This window comes from Dryobates pubescens, chromosome 1 (genome assembly GCF_014839835.1).
Source record: "Dryobates pubescens isolate bDryPub1 chromosome 1, bDryPub1.pri, whole genome shotgun sequence".
Classification (NCBI taxonomy): domain Eukaryota; kingdom Metazoa; phylum Chordata; class Aves; order Piciformes; family Picidae; genus Dryobates; species Dryobates pubescens.
In genome coordinates, this window is record NC_071612.1 from 54,340,949 (window position 1) to 54,363,225 (window position 22,277).

At 45.0% G+C, this 22,277-nt stretch overlaps 1 protein-coding gene across 1 annotated transcript; it reads right to left on the reverse strand.

The window, feature by feature from the left end:
- Nucleotides 1-447: 447 nt before the first annotated feature.
- HAND2 (heart and neural crest derivatives expressed 2) lies at nt 448-2,679 on the reverse strand. Its single transcript, XM_009900810.2, is given in 3 exon segments — nt 448-1,117; nt 2,121-2,435; nt 2,437-2,679. Coding segments are annotated over 3 exon segments (657 nt in total). The 3' UTR covers nt 448-1,018.
- Nucleotides 2,680-22,277: the final 19,598 nt, after the last annotated feature.

Below are 22,277 nucleotides of genomic sequence, written 5' to 3' on the forward strand. Positions count from 1 at the left end.
CGGCACCCCTCCGGGGACGCGGCCCCTGCCGCCCGGCCCCGCTTCGGGCTCGGCTTCCGCCAGCGCCTGGCACCGCCGCAGCCCAGGACCCAGAGGCAGGAAGACTGTGCATCGCTGCCACTGCTGACCCGCTCGGGGTTTGCACCCTTGTCCGCTTCCCGTTAGCAGAAAGTCTCCTGCATGGAGAACACCACAAGGAATTCCTATTCAGCTGAACTGACGGTTTCTGCTCAATGCTTACGGTGCTGGAGAGATCCCTCCCTCTACCCCTCCTTTCACTTAGTCACTTGTTTAAAAATAAACTTAGGAGCCATCTTTATAATTTAGTTTACTTCTGAATATTTTAAATATTATGAAAAAAAAAAAGCCATAAACAACGCTGTTATTCAAAACATTTTGAGGTATAAAACATAAAAAGATTTGGGGTTTTTTCCTTTTTTTTTTTTTTTTGTAAAAAACACACACAGTGGTTTATTGAGTACTTACAATGTTTACACCTTCAATATTAATTAGATTCCACGGTTTTCCTTACCGAAGTGCACATAACCAATAACTGTTGAAAACTTCTTCAAATACTGAACGACCACAACAAAATTACAACACTAAATACCGAGTCAATCGAAATACTGGTGCAACTGCTTCTGTTGAAATATAATTTTATAATCCCATGAATATTTATATCCAAAAGGCCAAGTATTAAAGATACACTTCACATATAACACACTAACGCCAGGGAGGGATTATTATTTTTTCCCGTTTTCTATGGTTCTGTTTTCCCCTGTGTGTTTTATACAGAGCAAATAACATTCATGAAACTATTAGAGACATTACCCCTTACCAAGTTGGAGTTTCCTCTTCATATATGGAATGCTTTTTCCCTCTCCTTCAAATATCCACATTTTGGGGGGTTGGGGGAGAAATTGCACATAAATAAACTGGACGATTCCAAATACAAAGAGTCCTCAAAGGAGAGCTCACTACCGAGACTAAGAAGACGGCTTCTCCAATCCTGCCGTTCTCATTGCTTGAGCTCCAAAGCCCAGACATGCTGCGGCCAGCCAGTTCTCCCTTTGGTTTTCTTATCGTTGCTGCTAACTGTGCTTTTCAAGATTTCGTTCTGAAGAGACAGGATGTGAGGGGAGAGGAAAAACAAACAAACAAACAAAACAGAAGGGGGAGAAGAGAAAAAAGGTTAGAGATATTCCTCCTCTTGTTGGGTCGCCTCTGCCCTGCCCCGAGAGGGAAAGCTACGAGGAGACGCAGGCTCCCGCTGAGGCCTTCGGGCTGCAGGGGACAAAGCGGGAGGGCCTCTGAGGGCTCCCGTCGCGCACGGGAGCACCTCTGCGCTCCGCACTGCCGCCCGCGGTCTTTGGCGGAGACCAAGGCCCAGGCCCTTTATGTGAAACGACCGCTGCCTTTCTACGACCGGACTCCGGGGTTCAGCAGCTCTAGGAGCAGACCGGAGGCTGAGCACCGCCAGCCATCTACGGGGAGGTGGGAACTGCGGAAAGCTTAGTGCTAAACCATCACTCCCGGGCTGCGGGAAAGAGATGGGCGCAGGCACGTATCGGGCCTGCAGCCACCGAAATCTGGGGGAATATCGCTCGAGTGTGCGTTGGGTTTGCACTGCCTATTCCAAGTCTGAAAAGTTCAAGGGCAGAGTGCCGGGGCAGGAAAGCCCCGCGCTGCGACCCTGTTGTTCGCCGAGGGTTTAGAGCCGCGATGGTCTTAGCAGGTTCTAGCCTTCTATTTAAAGAGAGCAGAGGCTTGTTTCTGGCGGGATCACGGGTTAGGAGCCCAAACCCGTGAACGGACTTCCCCCCACGAGGGGCCCTACTGTCGCGGCGTTTCTCCTGCAGCTACTCGCAGCCGCCTTGCCGGATCAGGGCTCTCTGCAAGAGCCACGAGCCCCGAGGGCCGCCTGCGGCCGTGTCCTGTCCCTCTCTTGGCCCGCAGGTACGCCTAGGGAGGGGCAGGACCCCGATATTCCCCGCGGACATCACACGGCGACCCGACCCAACCGAGCGCCGAGTAACGGGATTGGGGCCCCGTCGATCGGCAGCGCAGCCTCCTCTCTGAAGCCATCCCCGTCCCGCCCCGTCGCGTCCCGGAGCACTGACCAGTTCTTTCTTTCTCTTCTCCTCCTTCACGTCTGTCTTCTTGATCTCTGCCTTGAAGGCCTCTGCCTCCCCGTTCTGGTCATCCTTCGCCAGCAGGTCCATGAGGTAGGCGATGTAGCTGGTGGCCAGGCGGAGGGTTTTGATCTTGGAGAGCTTGGTGTCGGCGGGCACGTTAGGGATGCACTCCCGCAGCTCCGCGAACGCGCTGTTGATGCTCTGAGTCCTGCGCCGCTCCTTGCGGTTCGCCGTGCCCCTGCGCTTCACCGGCCGGGGCCCCCCGAGCCCGGGCGGGCCGTTCCCAGGCGGCACCCCCCCCGTAATGGGAGTGGTCCATACCCGGCGCCCCGTTGGCGTACTCGGGACTGTAGGACAGAGCCATGCTGTAGTCGGGGGGGGACATCTCCGGGTGGCTGCTGATGAGCCAACCGTGGAAGTAGGGGTTCTCCTCGTGGCCGCAACGGGTGGCAGCGGCGGCGGCGGCGGCAGCGGCGGCGGCGGCGAAAGGGTAGCCCTCATGATGCACCACCGGGTGGTGGGGGAAGCCGCCCACTAGACTCATCCCCGCTCCCTAGCGCAGCCCACCCCGCCCCCCCCAGGCCCCAAAACAAAGGTTCCCCCTCCCCGCCCTCCACCCCCCGCCGCACCGGCGGGAGATGCTCCCTGCCGCTCTCCCCCTCAGCACTGCCCTGCTGCCTGCTGTCTCTCCATAGGGTGCTGCAGCAGAGTCCCCGCGCGTGCCCGAGTGATCCCCCCTCCCCAGGCGCCGCCGCCGCCGCTCATGCGTTGTGCCTCCTCCTCCTCCTCGCCCGGGGCCGGGTCTTCGAGGAAGCGCGCACAGGAAAAAAACCAAAACAAACCAAAACAAAACACCAAAAACCGCTATGGAGAAGTCGACCAAAACAAAACGGCTTGGCTTCCCAGCCCGGGATCTTCCTCGCCTCTTGCTTCCCTTTGCTCTCGCCAAGTCCGCCGCGGCCCGGGCGGGTGGTACTTACTAGCGGCCCCCCTCCATGCGCCCCCGGCTTGAGGCGGGCGGGCGGCGCTCCCCTCTGCCCTGCGCGGCGGCGGCGGGGGCCTCAATGCCGGGCGGGCTCAGGCATCCCTGCCCGCCGCGCCGCGGGGGTCAGCGCCCCTGAGCTCCTCTGGGGCATCCGTGCCGCTCGGCTCGGCTCAGCAGCGGAGGCGGCGGGACTGGGTGCGGAGCTCTGGCAGGGCTCCCCGGCACGATCTCCATGTACAGCTACATGTTTAGGGCCGCTCGGGTTAATATATGTCGTCAGAAGCGGCGGCCGCCAATGGCTGGTGGCGGAGGCGGAGCTCGCCGCCCTCTGCAATAAAACTTTTTGATCTTCGCTCTGCTAATTGCCGAGCTCCTCTTTTAGGATTGGCTGCCCCTCCGCATCCATAATGTAATTAAAACGAGGGGGGGAAAATTATCATGGAGGCAGAGGTTAATGCAAGTGTTTAGCAGATGCCTTACTGTAAAATCTGCATTACAGAAAAAAAAACGCCAAACCCCACAACAAAACCCTCAAACTCAACAACTAACCCCCAAACCAAGTTATTGAAACTTAAATATCGGATAATCTCGAACCAGGTACAGTATGGATCCAAGTAATTTATTGAGAAAAAAAAAAATCTATGTGGGAGCTTGATACTCTCCAAGGTTGCTTTTACAAACTGCTATGTGCCGTTCTGGTAGAGCAACAAATAAAACCCACTTCGGAGGGCACTGTATCCGTTGCCCAGTGCTGCGGGCATGCCCCAGCAGCGCTCCGGCTTATACTTTTACTGCTGGTTAATATACACAAAGAGATCACTGGCTCCAGTGAGGAGGGAAACGAAGTTATTCTGTTTGTCTGTCACCCGGCTTTGCGATCCAATTAGCTGAAGCTGGCTCCGACTTCGCGGCTGCTGGCTTACCGAAGGAGCGGCGAGCTCGGGGTTTGGCCAGAGACGGGGTTTTCTTCAAGAAAGAATTGCTTTAAGACACTAACAATAAACCCGACTCTCACTGATTCTTTTCCAGCTTGCTGCCTGCTCCTACGCACCTCGGTCAGTATTCACCCGAATGGCTTATGCTCCTGAAATCAGTTTCATGCTTGTTTAACCGCTTTGATAGGTAAGTAACCGAATATTTTTTACAGCATGTTCAGAGCTGATTTTCTAGCTTTACTAACAAATATATAAATATTTCGCCGCATTCCTGATTCTGCAATAAAAAAGGCCAGCATCTGCGGAAAGCAGGTTTAGTTATCGAAAGGGAATAGTTAAATGTTTGTTTAACAGCCAGGCCATGAGGAAATCTCCCGTAGCTGTTTAGGTGTTCTGCTTTGGTAAACTTGAAGACATTACAAAAGTAAAAAGGATCTCAAGCTGTAATTCATAGATAACTTGGAGGCGAGGCGAACTGTTGTCATCTTCAAATGGGGCCGAGCATTACTAAATAGCTGTGAAATATCAAGTACCCACCCTTATGTGTGTTGGCTGACGGCTAGGCTGATTCGGCGTATATTGCAATGCAATCCTACAATATAGGCAGTGTGGATAACTGTGTCAACGGAAGCTGAAAGGTCATAAATTAAAGAAAGAGAAAGATAGAGATGGAGGAGTCTGCGAAAGGAAGCAGCAATAACTGCAAGTCCAACTTCTGCAGCAGATCAGGGCGTGCTCCTGCCCCTCTGCTGAGTTGGTGGGGATGTCTTGGGAGAAAGCGTTGGGCATGGGGGGGGGGGGAAGGAGGGGGGTATCGGGAAGAGAGTGGAAAAGCTTCTCTGTGGGGAATCAACCCAAATCCCGAAGAGAGAGGACGAGCTGAGCCCCAGCAGTCCCGGCACGGACAAGGGCTGCCGAAGGGCTCACCCTCGGAGGTGCCGCCAGGGCACGGGTCTGTCTTGCACCCAGTAGCTCTACAGGTGGGTCTGCGGGATCTCGGAGGGGACAGCTCTGCGGGTAGGTGGTAGTCTCCACTGACGAAGCCGCCCTCTAAGGAGCAGCCCGTTGCGGAAGCCGGGAGCTGGCTCCGGCAGGGAAATTTCACAGGCGAAGCTGGGCGCCGGCCTCGCATGTGGGCAGGGCGGGGAGTGCAACGCTGAACCCGACGAGGGGATGTGCGTGGAGAACAGAAAGGCAGACGGTACATTTATATAAGTATATACACATATGCGTGTGCGTCTGAGTGTAAACTGAGTATGAAAGTGAAAAGCCAGACCAGATGTAGAACTGATGTATATACACATATATCTTATACGTGATCACACATGCTTGTAACTAAAATGACTGATGGATATCTGTATCTATATATGCACACGCACACACGTATATATTGTATTATCCTAAGGAAATCACTTGTCTTCAGTGCGGATTTTTAAATTTAAGTGAGGCCGTGGGCACATGGTGTGGGCAGAGCCCTGGTGCTGCCGGCCGGGTTAGCCCTGCCGTTCGGGACACATCTTCTGCACGACGCAGCCTGGAAACCCACGTAGTGTCTGCAGCGGTTCTTCAGCTTTATGTTGGTGCGATATTTACCTTGATGCGAAGAAGCAGCGGGCACTGTCAATGCCAGAAAGGTATATTGACTTGCCAACAGGATTGTGTTTCTTTGCTCTATTTGTGTAGGAGCTTTCCAATCTATTGCAGGCTGGACTGCAACTGTGACAGTCTCTGTAGCAAGCCACTGCGGTCACTCTGATAACATCTCCAATGATGAAGGAAACGGAAAACATAAGACAGAGAAAAAGTAATAAAAGATAGAGGAGATATCGATCAGAACACCAATCTACAAAGCTCAGCATTATTATTGCTTAATTAGCTTTGGGGAAAGAGAGTTTCTAGACAAAGTACCCATCAGTATCTTATATATATATTTCCTCTCATCTTCCAGCAGTTGTTTATGCGTTTTGTAAAGCAAATTTTAGAACAAATACAGCTATTTTGTCCCCCCTCAGCTTCTAACTACCCCGGCTGTCCCATCAGGGCTTACAGACTTCTCTGTTTGATCAAATCGTTGGAAACGGCTACAGCCCAAAGTATCTTTCCCAAGACTAAGCTTAAAAACCACTAAAAAGCACCAGCGTTTGGTCGATATCCCACGTATTGATTTATTAGAATTTTTTTTTCATGCACAAATAGTTTCCTTGGAAAAAAAAAAAAACCACCCCCAAACATAAAACCCAAACACAACGCTTTAGCCTTATGTCACTTAATTTCCTTGCCAAAATGGTTGCATGTTGGGTGGCGATTTATCTGGGCTCTGCTGCCAGACAGGACTTTCTCAGCTCACTGTAATTAAGAATTTTTGATGGCGACTATGCTGAGGCTGATTTTCCTTTTCCTTCCCTCTCAACTCCCCCCCGCCCTCTTTTTTTTCTCCCGGTTTTGTTTTGTCGAGGATGTGTGGAATGGGACTCTGTAGTTACTTTTGCTCTACGGTTGTTGCCTCTCCGGCATGACGGAGGAATGGGCTGCCCTGACGGTGGGCGGATGCCCCGCGGCATCCGGGGAGCAGGAGGCAAGAGTTCGCGGAGCGGGGCGGCAGCGGGGGGTGGCTGGCAGGACACCCGCTCCGCGGGGCCACCCGCTGCCCTGCCCCGCCGGGCAGCCGCCGCCGGGCCGCTTATCGCCAGGTCACTTTCCTCCTCCCGACCAAGGGTAGGGTGGGATTTGGGCATAACGAAACAATAGAGCCGTGCTCCCATCCCCTTCTCCAGACCAGCATTTTGTGAATTAAGCTAAACTGCAAATTAAGCTAATTTCTCCGAATCAGTCGAAACCGTATGGAAACGAGGAAGAGGAGCCGACGCTGGGTGGTCGAAAGCCCACATCTGCTGGGGATTCTTGGACTTGCTGGCTGGGAAAGCTGCAGGCACACCGACCCGGGCCGTTTAATGAACAGGCCAGAGGCGTAAAAAAGCCCTGCCAGTGCCTGAGCAGCGAGCCGCCCATTCATTTGCTGCTTTTCTGCACCTTCTTCTCGACGAGCTTTCGATACCGGCAGGGCAATCTGGGGCGTCACGAAAGCGCCCAGGGCAAGGCAGCGGAGGAAGGGAAGTCCCCGCGTCATGCTGCAGTGCCCGGTACCGGCGCCCAGACGCAAGCGTCCCAGCTTCGTGCGGCAGCGCCTGGGTTCTCCCTTCTGCTTTGTAGTTTTCATTAAAGCCAGCAACAACAACAAAAAAGAGCATCCCTTGCCTCCGAGGATCAGCTCTGGCCGAGCAGTCATTTTGGCAGCTTTACTTCCCGGCAGCCCCTAAATCCGGGGGTCGGGGGCTGCAGGGTGCCGCTTCTTCCTCCTCCCGCCCCACCGCCTACCACGTCGCTCCATCGGCCGGTGCACAGCTTGAAAAATCGAGACACATTTGAATTTATAGAGTGCATGATGTCACTGACCCGGGACCAAACGTATCATACAGTGGTACCGTTCTCGATGGGTCTGGCGACGCCGAAGCAGCCTGTGTCTCACGCATGCGACACATCCTGTCCCTGGGCCATCGCTTAGGATTTCACGAAAGAACATAAACCCGCAAGAGAACGGATTTTTGTAAAGAGGAACCGTAGAAATATTATTTGAAGGTCAGCCTGTCAGTGCGGGTTAATGGAAAGGACTTGTGCGTAATGGGCCTACTTACACCCTCCGTTACGCTCACACAACCTGGGTTTCAACGTCCAGGGCAGAGGGCAGAATCGGGCCCTGCAGGCCCGAATTAATTGCTGTCATTGAAGGTAGAGGAACCCTGGTTTACGTTACTATTATCGGTAATGAACACCCACATACTTCAGGCACGATAATGTAGCAGCCGCTGTGTATACAAAAACAAAAACAAAGCGCAAAAACCCAAAACCCAAAACGAGAAAAAAAACAAGACACTGACCATTTGTTGAGACGCAGTGATTGGCGGTAAGCATAGGACCCTATGCTTTTTACCACTGCATGTGTAAGCAATTATTCGAGGATTGCTTATATTTGTGACTGAGGATGTGTTTAGACCCTCGACAAGAACCACAGAAAGAAAAGAAAAACGCAACGAACTCCAAGCACGACCACTTTCTTGTCAGAAGAACAATAATAAAGTCTTTATAAAATTCTGCAGTGAGTGCACAATGTGTCAATATTTATTGGGTTTGTCTTTTACATATTCTACACATACACGTGTATAACCACACACTTGTGTATACAGACACGCATACATTTTTCTTTTTTTCACGTAATGCATTCCTGAGAAAGAGCATCTCTTAGCGCTCTTGAGCTCGGCGCTGATGAAGTTAGCTCGTGAACGTAATTGCCTGCGTTAATAAATACTTTGTCCTCCAGCATCTGAAGTTCAGACGTCGAAGAGAGCAGAATTTAGTCTGGCATCGTTTTGGGTTTAGGCTAACAAAAATCAACACTTCTACTGACATTCTTCGTGAAAAGTCTTCGCTTAACGAGGATGAGACTCAAGCAACGTTCATAGATCAAAGACAAACTTGTCTAGCTTAAAAAAAAAAAAAAGAAAAGGAAATAAAGAAAAGAGGAAATATCCCTCTGGAGCAGTGACAATTAACTGCTGTTTCGCCCTAACTGCATGCCTCAAAATGTCGGTGTCGTCCTGGCAGTTCCCCTGTGCGGTGTACCTGCCTCACCGCGCCCCGCTCCCGCTTTGCCCGGGACCTGCTGAATACCAGGGGCTCGCCTTAAAGCTCAGCAACTGATTCCGACAAAACTCGGCTCCACACTTGTTAGAAGCATCAGCCTCTACTGCAATTTCTATATGCGTATCTCGGTGTAATTGATCTGGCTGAGTGAGGTCTTTTTGGTAATTTGGATACACCAAGTCTCCAGTTAATGACATATAATCAGCCTTTAGGTCACTTGGTCATTCTCTTATTACAAATCCCTCCCGCTCTCTCTGATCTCCCTTCAAACTAAATTTCACACAAACAAATAAAGCAAGACAGGAACAAGTCCTTAAAATACAAGAGAAAAATATTGGAAGATTGCTCGTGGGGAACCATAAACATTTTTAAAAGAAAAATGGAAAGATAGAAAAGAACATCTTATCGAGAAAGAGAACATTGTGTACAAAACACAGAGGAAAATATGGTCTGGCTTTTGTTAAAAATGACACAAAATTAAAATAAAAATAATTACAAGCAGAAAGGGCATAATATAAACAGAAGGCAGGAGACTTTACTAGAAATGCGTGGTTATACTGGAACAGGTTTTTACACATGATACAACCTACCTATAGATGCACATAAAATTTATTCACTTCTCTTTAGATGGGGAAAAAAATAATATTTAACAAATTGCCTTTACTCTTCTTTTCAGGAAAGCAACTGAAGAAGCCAGAAAATGGAGAACAGAGTGTCATGTACCTCCTAGGACCTGCAGAGTATGAAGCTAGGGCCAGAACATGGGGTGTAAATACGACAACAAAAATAAATATTTTACACTACTGCTCAGAACACAATTTACTAAGTTAACACTTTGTTTGCCTCTTTAACTTTTTTTAATTCCCTCTAAGAAGAGACAATTTTTTACCTCCGTCCGGCAATATATACATATACACACATGCACATGTTCAAGAGAAATGCTGGGGGTGATGTGTCAGAAGCTGGTGCAGTGGCCGGAGAAAAGAGTGAGCAGTGATGCTCTAGTTAAGATCCCAGGGCCCCGCAGGTTGCAGACAGTTCACTGCGAATGAGAGACCTGTTTTTTTCAAAATTAAAATTGACCTAAAATCCGAGAGCAGGGATATTTCGACGTCCTCCAAGAGTTAGCGTTTCGATGAAGAAACCAGAAAGAGGACTGCAGTCCACACTAGCTTATGGGCATTATCACCTTTCAGAGCGTTATCAACATGCGTTTTACCAAAAATCTCCTCTGTATGTCAGACAGGGTTCAGAGAGGCGCTAATTGAGCGCCTAAGCCTATGAGAGCTTGCTAATATGAATGCTCACTCAGCCAGAGAAAACGGAGCAATAGGTACATGGAAAAGTGTCACAAGGCCCCAGCACAGGGCATTTCGATGCGACATCTCTTGTTACTTGTTCACTACATTCACGGGCTTTTCAGCCTTCACCACATTGTATTTATTCATGTATGTATGTGTGTGTGCATATATGTATGTATTTATTTATTCCCCTCCTGCTAGGCTGAAACATTAGCCAGGAGGCACCCAGCCATCCGACCCAGTAAATCGCGGAGAGGCAGAGCCCCGTCGCCCTGCGGAGGCAGGGGATGCTCAGACCTGCCCCGGCATTGCCCTTGACGGGGCCCACCGCCAACCCTCCCGTTGGCCGGGTCACGAAATGCTGAAGGCTGATGGGAAGAGGCGGGCTGGCCTCTGCTGCCCACCGCACCTCCCGGGGGCGGGCTGCCCCAGCGGCGCCCCACGGGTTGTGCCGCGCCCAGGAGGAGCCCGGCCGGACCGTGGGCGGCTGGAAGGGGTTAAGCCTTTCCCCTCCTCCTCCTGGAGCCCCCTGAATGCCACCACTTTCCTCTAGAGGTCTCATTAGGGAAACCTTAACTGCTATTTTCAACGTTTCCTCAATCAAGCGCCTTTAAATAGAGCTCCACAAACAAATCGGCGGCAAAAAGCGTACATCTTGTCACGGGCGAGGCAGATCCAATATTTCACCCTTATTTGCTTTGTAATTACAGACTGGCTGGTGGCTACCTGCCCTCTGGGGCGAGCTGACTCGCCCCACTCCTGCCTCTCTCGGCACAGCCCCGCGAACACCTTTCCCGGGGCCGCTGGCGGGGACCAGGACCGCCCGTAGGAGCCGCTTAGCAAGCGGTCTTCGGGAAAAAAGAAAAAAAAATCAGAAGCAGAATCTTCCTGTCCAAATGCTGCCTGAGGCTTTTGCAACGCCGCTCTGAAGCAAGGAGCTTTCCAGCACCAGAGGTTTCCCAAGGCCTCCCCCATCCTTGCTTCTTAAGCCGGGGTCAGGGATCAAGCGGGCGTCCCGCCCGTCCCCGCGCAGGGCTCCTGAAGCGGTTCGTTTGCTTTGCTCCCCCTCTCTCTGCTAAACCGCTCCTATGATTTGTTATGTTTTCCACAGCTGCTTATTCTTGTTTGACTGTTGTACAAAGCCGCTTTAAATCTTCCGCAGGAAGAATAAAAGTTAAAGCTGCTTGGACGGGTTCCTACCGCCGCGCAGGCTGGTGCGGGTCCGTCTCGGTCCCTGCATTACGACCCCTCCGCACACATCAGGTCTTGATATGCCCCGTTACGGCGGCTCGGGGCAGCAATCCTCTTCCTAGTATCAGCAGAAATAGGAGCTAATTCAATTACGCCTGAAAGTCAGGGTGTAACAGGGAAACTTTGGCGTTTATGAACTAAGCTTTGCTATAAACCGACGAGAATATTTTATGATGAAGGGGAACAGTACAACACAAAAGGGAAATATGACAATAAATCTCTTTTTATGGATTCTCTCTAGCAGCAAAACACAAGGATTCAACGATTTTACGACTCAGCTGTTTTTCAGGTACATCTAAAGATACCTACACGGAAAAGAATACCCTGTATCCTCTCTTCCAGCCCCTTCTGACTGGGGAAACCCAACTCTGCCCCCGCTCAGTTCAATGACAAAACTTGCTGTGACTTCTACGGGAGCAGTGCTGGCACAAGACTTGTATATCTGACCACTGCGGGAATATGCTTCTATTATTTAATGGTGCCACTGGTAATACCCTTTCATGGTTTAGTGATACGCAGAAAGTCAGACGTAACACTCCATCATCCGTAATGAGCACATTAGCCTATTTTTTTCCTCCTAGTTACTAAAAAAACTAGCAATGTTTGAGATTGTTTATCCATCTGTGGAGGTAAGTTATGGCTATGGTTTCACAGGAACATTTTTAGAGAGATTTGCATTCTAAAATAATGATAGGTACTTCAGCGGGATGATTTCAAAGTGGAAAAGGATCTAGTGCTCCTCAAAATAAGTGCAGGTTCAGCATATAAATCTCTGAGAATTTAAACCCTGGATACTTTTGGAAACCAAAATGCACAGGTCTCTCTACAGGTTGATACCTTTAAGAATCTGCCTCATGGAAAAATATTTTTTTCAGAGTCATGTTCTACTCTAAAACAGCATTCATACATCCTCAAACCATTTTACCCAATGCAACCATGTTTTCATCTAGGTGCTAGGCATGTTTTATTATCTTTCTTCACGCTTGTTTTGGTTCTTTCTTATCAAGTCCTGATATTGCTTATCACAAGCACCCAAATCTGGGTTTAGGTCACTTAAAGAGCAGGGAATAGCTTGTCGGTCCAATGGTTTGCTGCTGGGTTGCAGTGATTTGGAAGTGCAGAGTTTGAAAGCATTGCTTCACATATAATCTCACAGCACAGTGCTTTTCCCATCTCAGCACACACATATGCAGACAGCATGACTCTTCAAGTGACTGGTCACTGCAAAGTTTAGCATCTAGGAAAACAGAAAGAAGAGGTAGCACTCGCAGTTAAATACATTCTTTCAAAAGTAATTGTTTTCTGTTAAAAATGTTCTCATATATTGCTAAGTGAAAGCCACACTTATTTTTTCTTGTGCTTTTATATATATATATATATAAATAGAACAGCCAAATGAATCCAAGCCCCTGATTTTATTAATCATAGACTGATCAGTCAGATGTCAACCCTAATCTCCTAATCATGTGTGGAACAACACCTAAAAAATATATGCATGGGAAACAAAAGATGACAAAAACTCAGACACAGACCTCATCAATACTTAATACATACTTAATCCAACTGCTCATCAGAGTGGCATTTATTTGTATGAAATCAAGTTTTGCATGTGCCTGCTGTTCATAGAAACAACACCTAGATACTCAAACTAGCTCATATACCATTATCAGTCTTGCATAGGAAGGCAGATCATAGTGTAGGTAAGTCTTACTGTTTCTTACTAAGCAAATTAGCTCAGGCTGCGCTTTCTTCTATTGCTCTAAGGCACTGCAAGCACTATTTTGCCTCCACTTCAGGAACCTCTACACTAGACTGCAGTTTGCAATACAGACATAGTAGTGGGAAAAATGATTTCTGTATACACACACACATCTTCACTTACCTGGAGGCCAGGGGATCTGCCATGCATTCCCTGGAGATCACGAAGGGCTTCCCCTGACTCCATTAGTGTACTATTCATAAAGATATGTTCTAGCTTGTAAAAACAGTACGTGCCCATTTCATATGATATGTGCATGCACACATCTGGGCTGCATGTGTGGAAAATAAAGGCACACACCACAAACAATTTTACATGTGTAATTTTTCAAGCATGGGCCTAAGTGTCTATATTGCAGCATATCTACATTTCAGAAAATGACATTCCACACGGGAGGGCATTTTTAAGTGCTTTTCAAATAAAATAAAAAAAAATGCAGTATTGTTCTTGGTGGCACTGTTAGCAGCAGCTTCTTTCTCCTAGTGGCTCCTGAATTTCTCTGCAAACCCATCAAGACGGAGTGTTACTTCCAAATAGCAGCATGCACAAAGCAATCAGAATATTTCAGATCTACATTTCTATAGGCTGATGTTATTAAAATTAAAAACATCTGCTTTAAGGAATGCTGATTTTTCTCGATATAAATGCTTCTCTACTCTGACAGTAAATTCAGCTACTCGGGAAACAAAATGTGATTCTAAACAGTTATTGCATTGTTTGACACAGTAGCAAATGGAACAATGCTGCCTTTAATGTTGTTGTTGTTCAACGAACAATTGGAATTGGATAAAGGCATTCAGCTGGGAATACTTTTCTAGTACCTCTGTAGGTAATGGGATTCCTTTTGTGTGCTGCTTTCAGACCATCAGTCTCTGCATACTAGGCAAGGGTTCACTCTCTTCTTGCCAAGACAGCTCCCAAAGAGATGAATTTGTTTCTGTGATAGGCTTTTAAATATTTGTCTGTTATCAGCTCACTGACACAGTTTTACAACTGGGGAAAGCGGTGAATGGAGCTCCAGCTGCCCGTGTTTCAGATAGCATCATCTAATCCTGATTAGAGGCACCAGAGGCTGGAAACTCCTCTGCAAAACCAGGGGAGAGAAATCTCCCTTTTGTGTGCCCCTTAAAAGTAATTGGAAAAAACATCAATACTTTTGTTAGCTTTTATAGCTAAGCTGTGTGTGCCTGTTTGAGAACGAGTAACTGTGTATTGACAACCACAAAACAGGTTGGTTGCTGTGCTAATGACATGAATAAAGTCAATATCACAGTAGAAGTTGCATTAAATACTATGATATGTTCATGGGATATTTTGTTGATTTTGCTTGCCAGGCTGACTCTAAGAAGAAAAGAGGGAAACCCCAAAAAGTTGCAAATGGGAGGTATCAAGCCTGATGATGTGAATAAAGAAAAATGGAAGATAATCCATGGGAGGACATTTCCCTAAAATACATGGAGGTGGTGCATGACTAAGAAAGCACAGGACTGTGTACAGTGCTACCCAGAAGTAAATAACGGAAGTTAAAGTTCTCTCCTTACTCTGTCTCCTTTTAAATCTGCCACTGGGTAAATCTGGGTGTTGCAGAAATTATGTGTAATTGGAAACTTAGATGGAACATAGCATTAGTGTAAAGTACATGAAAAAACCCCACACCAACCTTGATGCCTACCTATCTTTTAGAAAAGAGTATAAGATGTTCAAATATTTTTCTGTTTTGAGAAGAATTGTTATTTCCTTTGGCTTGTAGGTAAGAGTTTCAAGTCAGGTTCTCCTGCAGTGGACTGGGAGACCTCCAGGACATTTCAAATGCTGATTGTCATGACAACTTCCCACAATCACTGTCAACAGGAAATCCGCTATTTGTAGGGTGGATGCTATGAAGTTATCAATAAGACAAACCTAAGACATTAGATTTTAATATTGTTTATACCTTCATCAGTTGATTAAAACATATAAATTGATGAAAATATAGGCACATTCATGTAGGCATATAAATAGGAATCACACCACCTCCCCCTACCCCCTGCCCCAGGATTTAGTAATTTTCTTTCAGCATTTACATCTTAAATCACATTAACCAGTGCTCCAGTTCGAAAGAAACATGGTGATCTGTCAGGATTAGCAATATCTGAGAACTGTCCAGTTCTAGAAAAATGTCTGATTCTGATTTCTTAGGATTCTCATGGATCATGGTCTTGGTGGAGGCAGGTGTCTTCATTCCAGCTGGCCACATGGAGTTTCACTAAATAACATTCACACAGAGTCCTTCAGATGTCGGTCACTATAGAAATGTAAACTATTTGTGCCTTCAAAACTGGGGATTAAAATAATGAAAAAAAGAAAGTGAAATCCATTCATTACATCTGACTTGAGGGAAATGCTTATAGAAGGGAAACAGCTGATTATGAGACACATCTGTATTCCTTATGGTTAAAGTTATGAAACACTGGTTGCTTCTCTTGTATGGGGTAAGGAGCATTCCCAGTGGACTGTAGGTTAGACACTTGCTCTGGGAACAGGAGAACCACTTTTCATGTCTTTGCTACATGAAGAACAGTATGATACTTGCCAGGCAGAACTCCACTGTTGAAATCTAGAGATAGGTCTGAAGGGGCACAGGAACACAAAGATTCACTGAACTGCAGGGGAGAATAAATATAATAATAGAAAAGCACCTTTTAAAATTTTTTTCTCAGTGCAGACTTAAAAATACTGTAATTAAAACTATTATTAAAAAAGATTAAATGATGTAGAAATTTGCTTTCAGGTTTTAGTCCCAAGAATGTTCTTTGTGCTTTTATCCATTTCTGCGCTCCATGCACCCTGTGCTATTTACACAAGGATTATCTTGTTTATTTTACAGATATTATGCTTCATAGAAACTAATCAAGAGAATATTTCTTCTTTTTTTATGACAAAAAGTGGATGTTGAATTGCTCAAGTTGCTTTTATACAACATTCTTGGGTTTGTGATAGTGCGAGATTTAATAAAGTGTTTATAAAGGCAGATATAATAGTTTATCAGATCTCAGGCAGTCATAATAACAAAACTGCCCTTAGCTTGAGTGCTATGTACTGTACTTCATAATTTACAGCACAGCATAAACTAAGAAAGTTGCCTACCAGAGAATCAATCTTACAAGAACTAAGAAAACTTTTCCTAAATATTTTTTCTGTTAGTTAGCCTTAATACAAATCATTATTAATAGCTTGGACTCAGACAGAAACTGCACTCCTTTGTATAATGCAACACATGCATTCTGTAAGATATTTTCACGCAGTCCATTCAGTTGAAATTCTGGGTGGAAGAGACCTTTCACTTTAAAATATGATGTGTTTTAAATGGCATCCTGTTCAAACAATGGGATAAAGTGAGGAAAAAAGACTAAAGGGAAGCTGAAGACCTTACATTGAGAATCTAATGGAGCATCTGAAGTGGGAGTTAATAGTTTATAAGATCATGAATAGAGAATGGAACCTTTAATTTCTGTGTTGCCTGCCCAAGTCCCTACTAACTCATGTCAAGGCTGTTAGGCAGATTCACTATAATGGCACATGAACAGGCTTCTTCAACAGGAAATTAAGACTGTGACATTGGATCCAGTCTTGCTCTCTGCTGGTGGACCTGGACATAAGATTCTAGCTACCAAACAATGGGTGATTGAGGTATGCATTCCAAGCTAGCAGTAGCCTTTACTCATTCTTCAAATTTCACAGTTTTGCTACTCCTTATGCACAATCTGTCTGCTTTGCACAGGAAAGAGATGATAGACATTTAAAAGTGGATAGCTCCTATTTGTAACTCAAGACCACTTTTCTTAATTTTCTTTTTATCCCCCCAAGAAGCAACTACCTTCTTGATAGTCTTGCATTTACTTAAAACTCATATTGGAAGAAATTTCTACAGTTATTCATAACATGCATCTGCAGATACAAAATGTGCTCTAGGTCATCCTTATGGTCACTATGAAATCTTTAGCCAATTACATTGTAACATTCTATATAGCAGAGGAAGAAAAGTATAATTCTTGCAGGCTTACAATATTAATCTTCACATTCTTAGGCAATATAAATAAGCACCATGTTCACATCCCTCTGTAAGCAGGTGCAACTTCCAGTGTTTCAAAGCTTTTCATGTTTCTAACAAGAAGGTTGAATGCATAAAATTGTCATCATTCTTTGCAAAAAAAGCTGTGAATTTGAATACGTGATAAGGCTTTGATTTGAGCAGAGATTACTGTCTGTCTGGGTGTTCTCTTACAAAAAAATATCAGCTGATAGCTGTGCAAGGAGGTAGGGCTTCCTTTCACTTCTAAGAATTGTAAGATTACACAAAGCCTATGAAAGATGAGTCATTTGCATCCTTATTGCGGTTTTAAAGGAGATATAGTTCAGTCCAGGTGATTATTTCATCTTAGAAGAAGCAGTACAGAAAGGGAAAGGTTTGTGATTGAAAGTGATCTAGGTAGATAGAAAATTCAACCTACAAGACATGGTAAAAATATTCTTAAGAGTTTTGTGAAAGACCATTCAATACAAATCTGTACACAAATACAAATTTGATCTGATGATTTTTTTTTTTTCCTTAAAGTAAGGATTGTGATGAGAATCTTTCAGCATGAGGTTAGCTGCTTGGGTTCTTGCAACATTTCCATAGATTCATACCACATTGTTGCAGATAGACTGAAGTGTAAGAATTAACACTACATGATTTCTTGGAGTGACAGACTTCAAAACAAAGGGGGGTGAGCAGGTGGTTTTCTTAACCTCAACAGAAATAGATGCAGTTAAAAAGCTGCAGACTTGGGATACGTTCATAGATAATGCTTTGCAAGCATATTTGTTCTCCAAGGTTGTGTCTTTCCAAGTTTATATAATCCGGTCAGAACAATATCAATATTTCCTGTTCCATAACTATAGTTGATGCTGCAACACAATGATTATTCCAGGGTAAGGAAATTTCTAATGGGGAATACCTGTGATAATCAAAAGATTTTTATTACAGAGAATTGGAAGGACTCCTGATAAATTCCTAGAACCAAGATTGCCTTCGTCTTAGCCATCTTGAGCAAAAAGAGTTCTTGTCCACCAGCTGGTGAGAAGATGTAGGAAACAGATAAATTTTTCCTCATGGAGTAGGTTAAGAAGAAAACTGCAGAGGATTGGGTAGCAACTTTGAAGTTTTGTATGGAGATTTATCATGGTATGCCATTTCCTTTACTTTAAGAACTGAGGGGATGGAGAAGCAGGACAGGTTGCGACTGAGTCAGTAACATGGACAGATATAATGAAAATAGAAAAGAAGGTTACATTTGGAAATGGACAGAGTGTGATGATTTAGAATGTAAAGTAATACAAACTGAAGGTGTAGAAGAACAGAATTAAGCATTTTGGTAAAAATGAAACATAATGAAAGAGTAACCTAAAAAGAGCAGCAAAAAAATAGATTTATTGAGTGGGAGTGAGATTACAGACTTTGAAGAAAGAGCTGAAGAAACAGGCAAAGAAAGAAACTGAGTAAAAAAAAAAAAGAATGGGAAATAAGAATAAAGGAAGAAAAAAGAAGAGAAGACTGATGAAACTGGAGGCAAAAGTACTATAGGGAAAGGACAAAAAGAAAAAAAAGTTAAGACCTGGAACGTGAGAGGAAGATGTAGTGTAAAAGTTTGAAGGAGTAGTGTAGGATTGAAGGTAAGGCATGAACAGCTCTTGCTGTGGGTCATGCCCAGTATGAGGGTACAGGGCAAGCCTGCTCATGTCTGTGCATGCCACAGGGCACAGAGATGTTTTTCTATGTACTGCACGTGATTATGCACCAAAGTCAGAGGAAGACAGAGTACATTTGAGAACAGAACCTGGCCTCATGTTAGCTCACTTCTAGTCTCTGCTGGAGATATTGTGAAAAGATGTAGTATGCAGTTACACAATAAAATTGGTCAAAAGCACACGTGTAGCATAAAATTCATAGCATTGTGAGAAAAACAGACACTACAAATTTCTGGGAGATTTTGTTCAAGAACTGAAGTAAAATCATATTAAAAAAAATTGACATAAAATATGAAGATGTGCTATTAATGGCACTGTCTTTTCCTTGGCTCTTTAGTATAGCTGTAATAGCATATAACAGCATCCAATACTTCTTGTGGCTGCCTCAGCTTGGTAGAGAGTGGTCTCACTTTTACACACATTTTTGCTACCTTCCGTATGAAATAAAACAATACCACACAGCTAAGCCGAGAGATATGAAAGTGTGAGGAGCTTTGGACTGGCAGCAGAGTGCTGCAGCAGATCTCCCCACTAAGCAACCATATCTTCTACCTATCCTGCACATTGTTTTTTTGGCTTCTTGTGGAGTGGCACAAGGTCTCATCTGCATGTGCAACAGCCTCTGGACTCTGCAGATAAATAGAACTCTGGAACAGATAGTTTGCCTGGCAGGGTCAGTCCCTCACTTGGGTCACTAATTTCTGTCACCATTAGAGAGTTAGTTTGTGGAAGAGACAGAGCTCTCCTGGGGCCTATTAAGGAGGGTGAGGTGACAGCTTACAATTCCTAACAGCCACAAGACAGGCAGATTCACCAGCTCCAACATATGAATCTTCCTTCCTGTTCTTCTTCTTCAGATCTGTCTTCCTAGTATGTGTGCATTTAGAAACAAAAACAGCATAACAAATTCTCCTAGTAAACTGTTCAATGCACACAGGACACAGGATGAGAAAGACACCAAGCCACTGACTACTCCGTTGCTCTATACTGCCTGCTATTGCCTGTGGTGCTGAGGGTTGCATGCCCTTGTGAAGAGAGCAGGCCATAAAGCAGAGCACTCCTGAAAACACCCCCATACTCTCCTTGTGTTTTTAGGCTTGACTAGAAAATCATGTGTCACTTGTTGCATCTATAACGGGACAAAAATATTGTTAGCTTGGGACTCTACAGGAGTTCTCTGTTGTTTTAGGCAAGCCAAAATACAGACAACTATATCCTCAAGCCAGTATTTATCAGCCTGTAAATCATTCTTACTTTATAACTATTCAGAGCTCTGAACAAGTGCTGTAGATATAATTTTGAATGTAATGACTTTCAATCCCTCCACTGACTTTATAAAATCACATATCTTTTTGGAAATGTCACCCAGCCTAGGAAAGAAACAGGCTCCTTCACTACCCAAGGTAAAGTTTGAACCAAGCAGATGGAGGCAGAGGGTCTCTTGTCCCAGAGTGAGGAAAAAGGTGCAGGTGCTGACACACAAGTGAAGACTGTGAACTTCAGGGACAACTTTGCAAGCTCAGGCGTTGCATAGTGAAGGCTACAAAATCGCTGAATTTCCTTAACACATTGTCTTTTTCAGCCTGGAAACATTGTTTGGGCAGCTGTTGAGAAAGTTATATATTTGTTAGGATTTCAAGCTGTTTGGAAGCTGTAGCAGGTCAGATGCTCTGCCCAGGATACTCTACAAGCAGGTTGTATACACCCTGATGATAACCACAAGACTGCATGAATCCTCATAGTCAGGCCAACACTTTGAGAGAGCATCATATTTATTGTGCACATGTGACAAAGTCACCGCATGACTGCACAGTAAGGCTTATACTTCTGGGGATTGTCTAATGGACTCACTGCCCATATGCTGCCCAGTCACTGGGAACATGCACAGTAAAGGCTCTGCAAGTCAGATTTACTGTGAATATGCAGAGCAATGAAATGCCTCATGTGCAGCAGGACATGTTGCTTCCTGAAGTGTGGGGTAGAGTGCACATACGCTGCACAGATTTCCCAGGCTGAAATATGGGATTTCTACACCAGCCAAATGCTTAAGTCTTGAGGAGGGGGCAGTATTTTAAGATGAGCTCAGCATGAGGGCCATAAGGAATTTGCTACTCAGCATGGCGATTCTGCTGACCTTATTGCAAGGTGCCTTGTATGCCCTAAGAAAGAGATGCTCAGTGTCTGACTTCATGCTGCCATGTTCCAGTATCAGTCAGGCATTGCAACTCCAGGTGGTGCAGAGCTCCCATTTCTCTGTGGCATGAATCCACCTATGCATCCATTTCCCACTTCAGTAGGAATATACAAGTTCACAATAACAAGGATATCTTGTAAAGATACTATTAACATAAATAAAAATTATGAGTCATCTAGTACTATATAAAGGATTTTTATTCCAAGAACAGCAACGACCCCAGAAAAGCTGAGAACACCTTTATGGTAGTTCCCAGTGCCTCGTAAGAAGGCATTTGGTTACAATTAAAGATGAAGTCTAAACTGCTTATTCATACCTCCCTGAACTCCAGATAAAAAGAGATCCCAATGTGAGCCACTTGAAGGTACTGGCTTTGCAAAAGCAAATCAAAATTAATGGAATTTTTAAACCCAAACCATCCTGATTTTTGACCACTTTTGGTTTCAATACAATTCACTATTTTAATTTTATTCCTTTTCTTTTTTCTCCATACAAGTAAAATGTGAAAAGACTAGAAGTTAGGTTGATTTTGTGAGGTTGAGCTGAGGTCAGCAAAAAATTGATAGCAACTTTTGAGATGAAAAAAATCATCAAAGCTAAAGGAAGCTTCTCAAAGTGGGATTTAATAGCAGCTATCATATTGCCTCAATGGCTTGACCATTTCTTCTGCAGCTGTTTTATTTTAAAAGATTTCACCCCCATCCCACATGTATGGGCCTATACATTGACCTAAGTACACACATCCAAGTACTTTGGTCACTCATGATAACTATAAACCCTTCAGTGAACTACCAGAAAGGTAGTTCAAATGGAAATGGTGAAATTCAATATAGCGTTTAACTAAGTCACTGTCTGAGGTTAAGCCCCAGGAACAATCAGTAACACTGGGAGGAAAGGCTAATATATTAATTGGTACGTAGACACCAGATATATGCAGCTTCCCTGAAAGCTGTCAAATAACCACAGTGTTATTTAAATGTGAGTGAAACAAGTGAGTCTGTTCAAATATACACTTTAATTAGTTTCCACATATAAGTGTGGGTATGGAAAAATCCCTAGATACAGATTTAGGCACAAAAGAAAAATTAAAGACAAGAGGGTAATTTTTGCTGGTAGTCCTATTGCCTTTCTGCATGTCTAGGTACAGACAGAGTAAAGTTCACGCAAGATTCAAAGTGAGTTAGACACTCAAGTCTCATTGACTCTCAGGGTAAACTAGATTTCTGGCTTACTGTGGGCTTTTTGAAAAT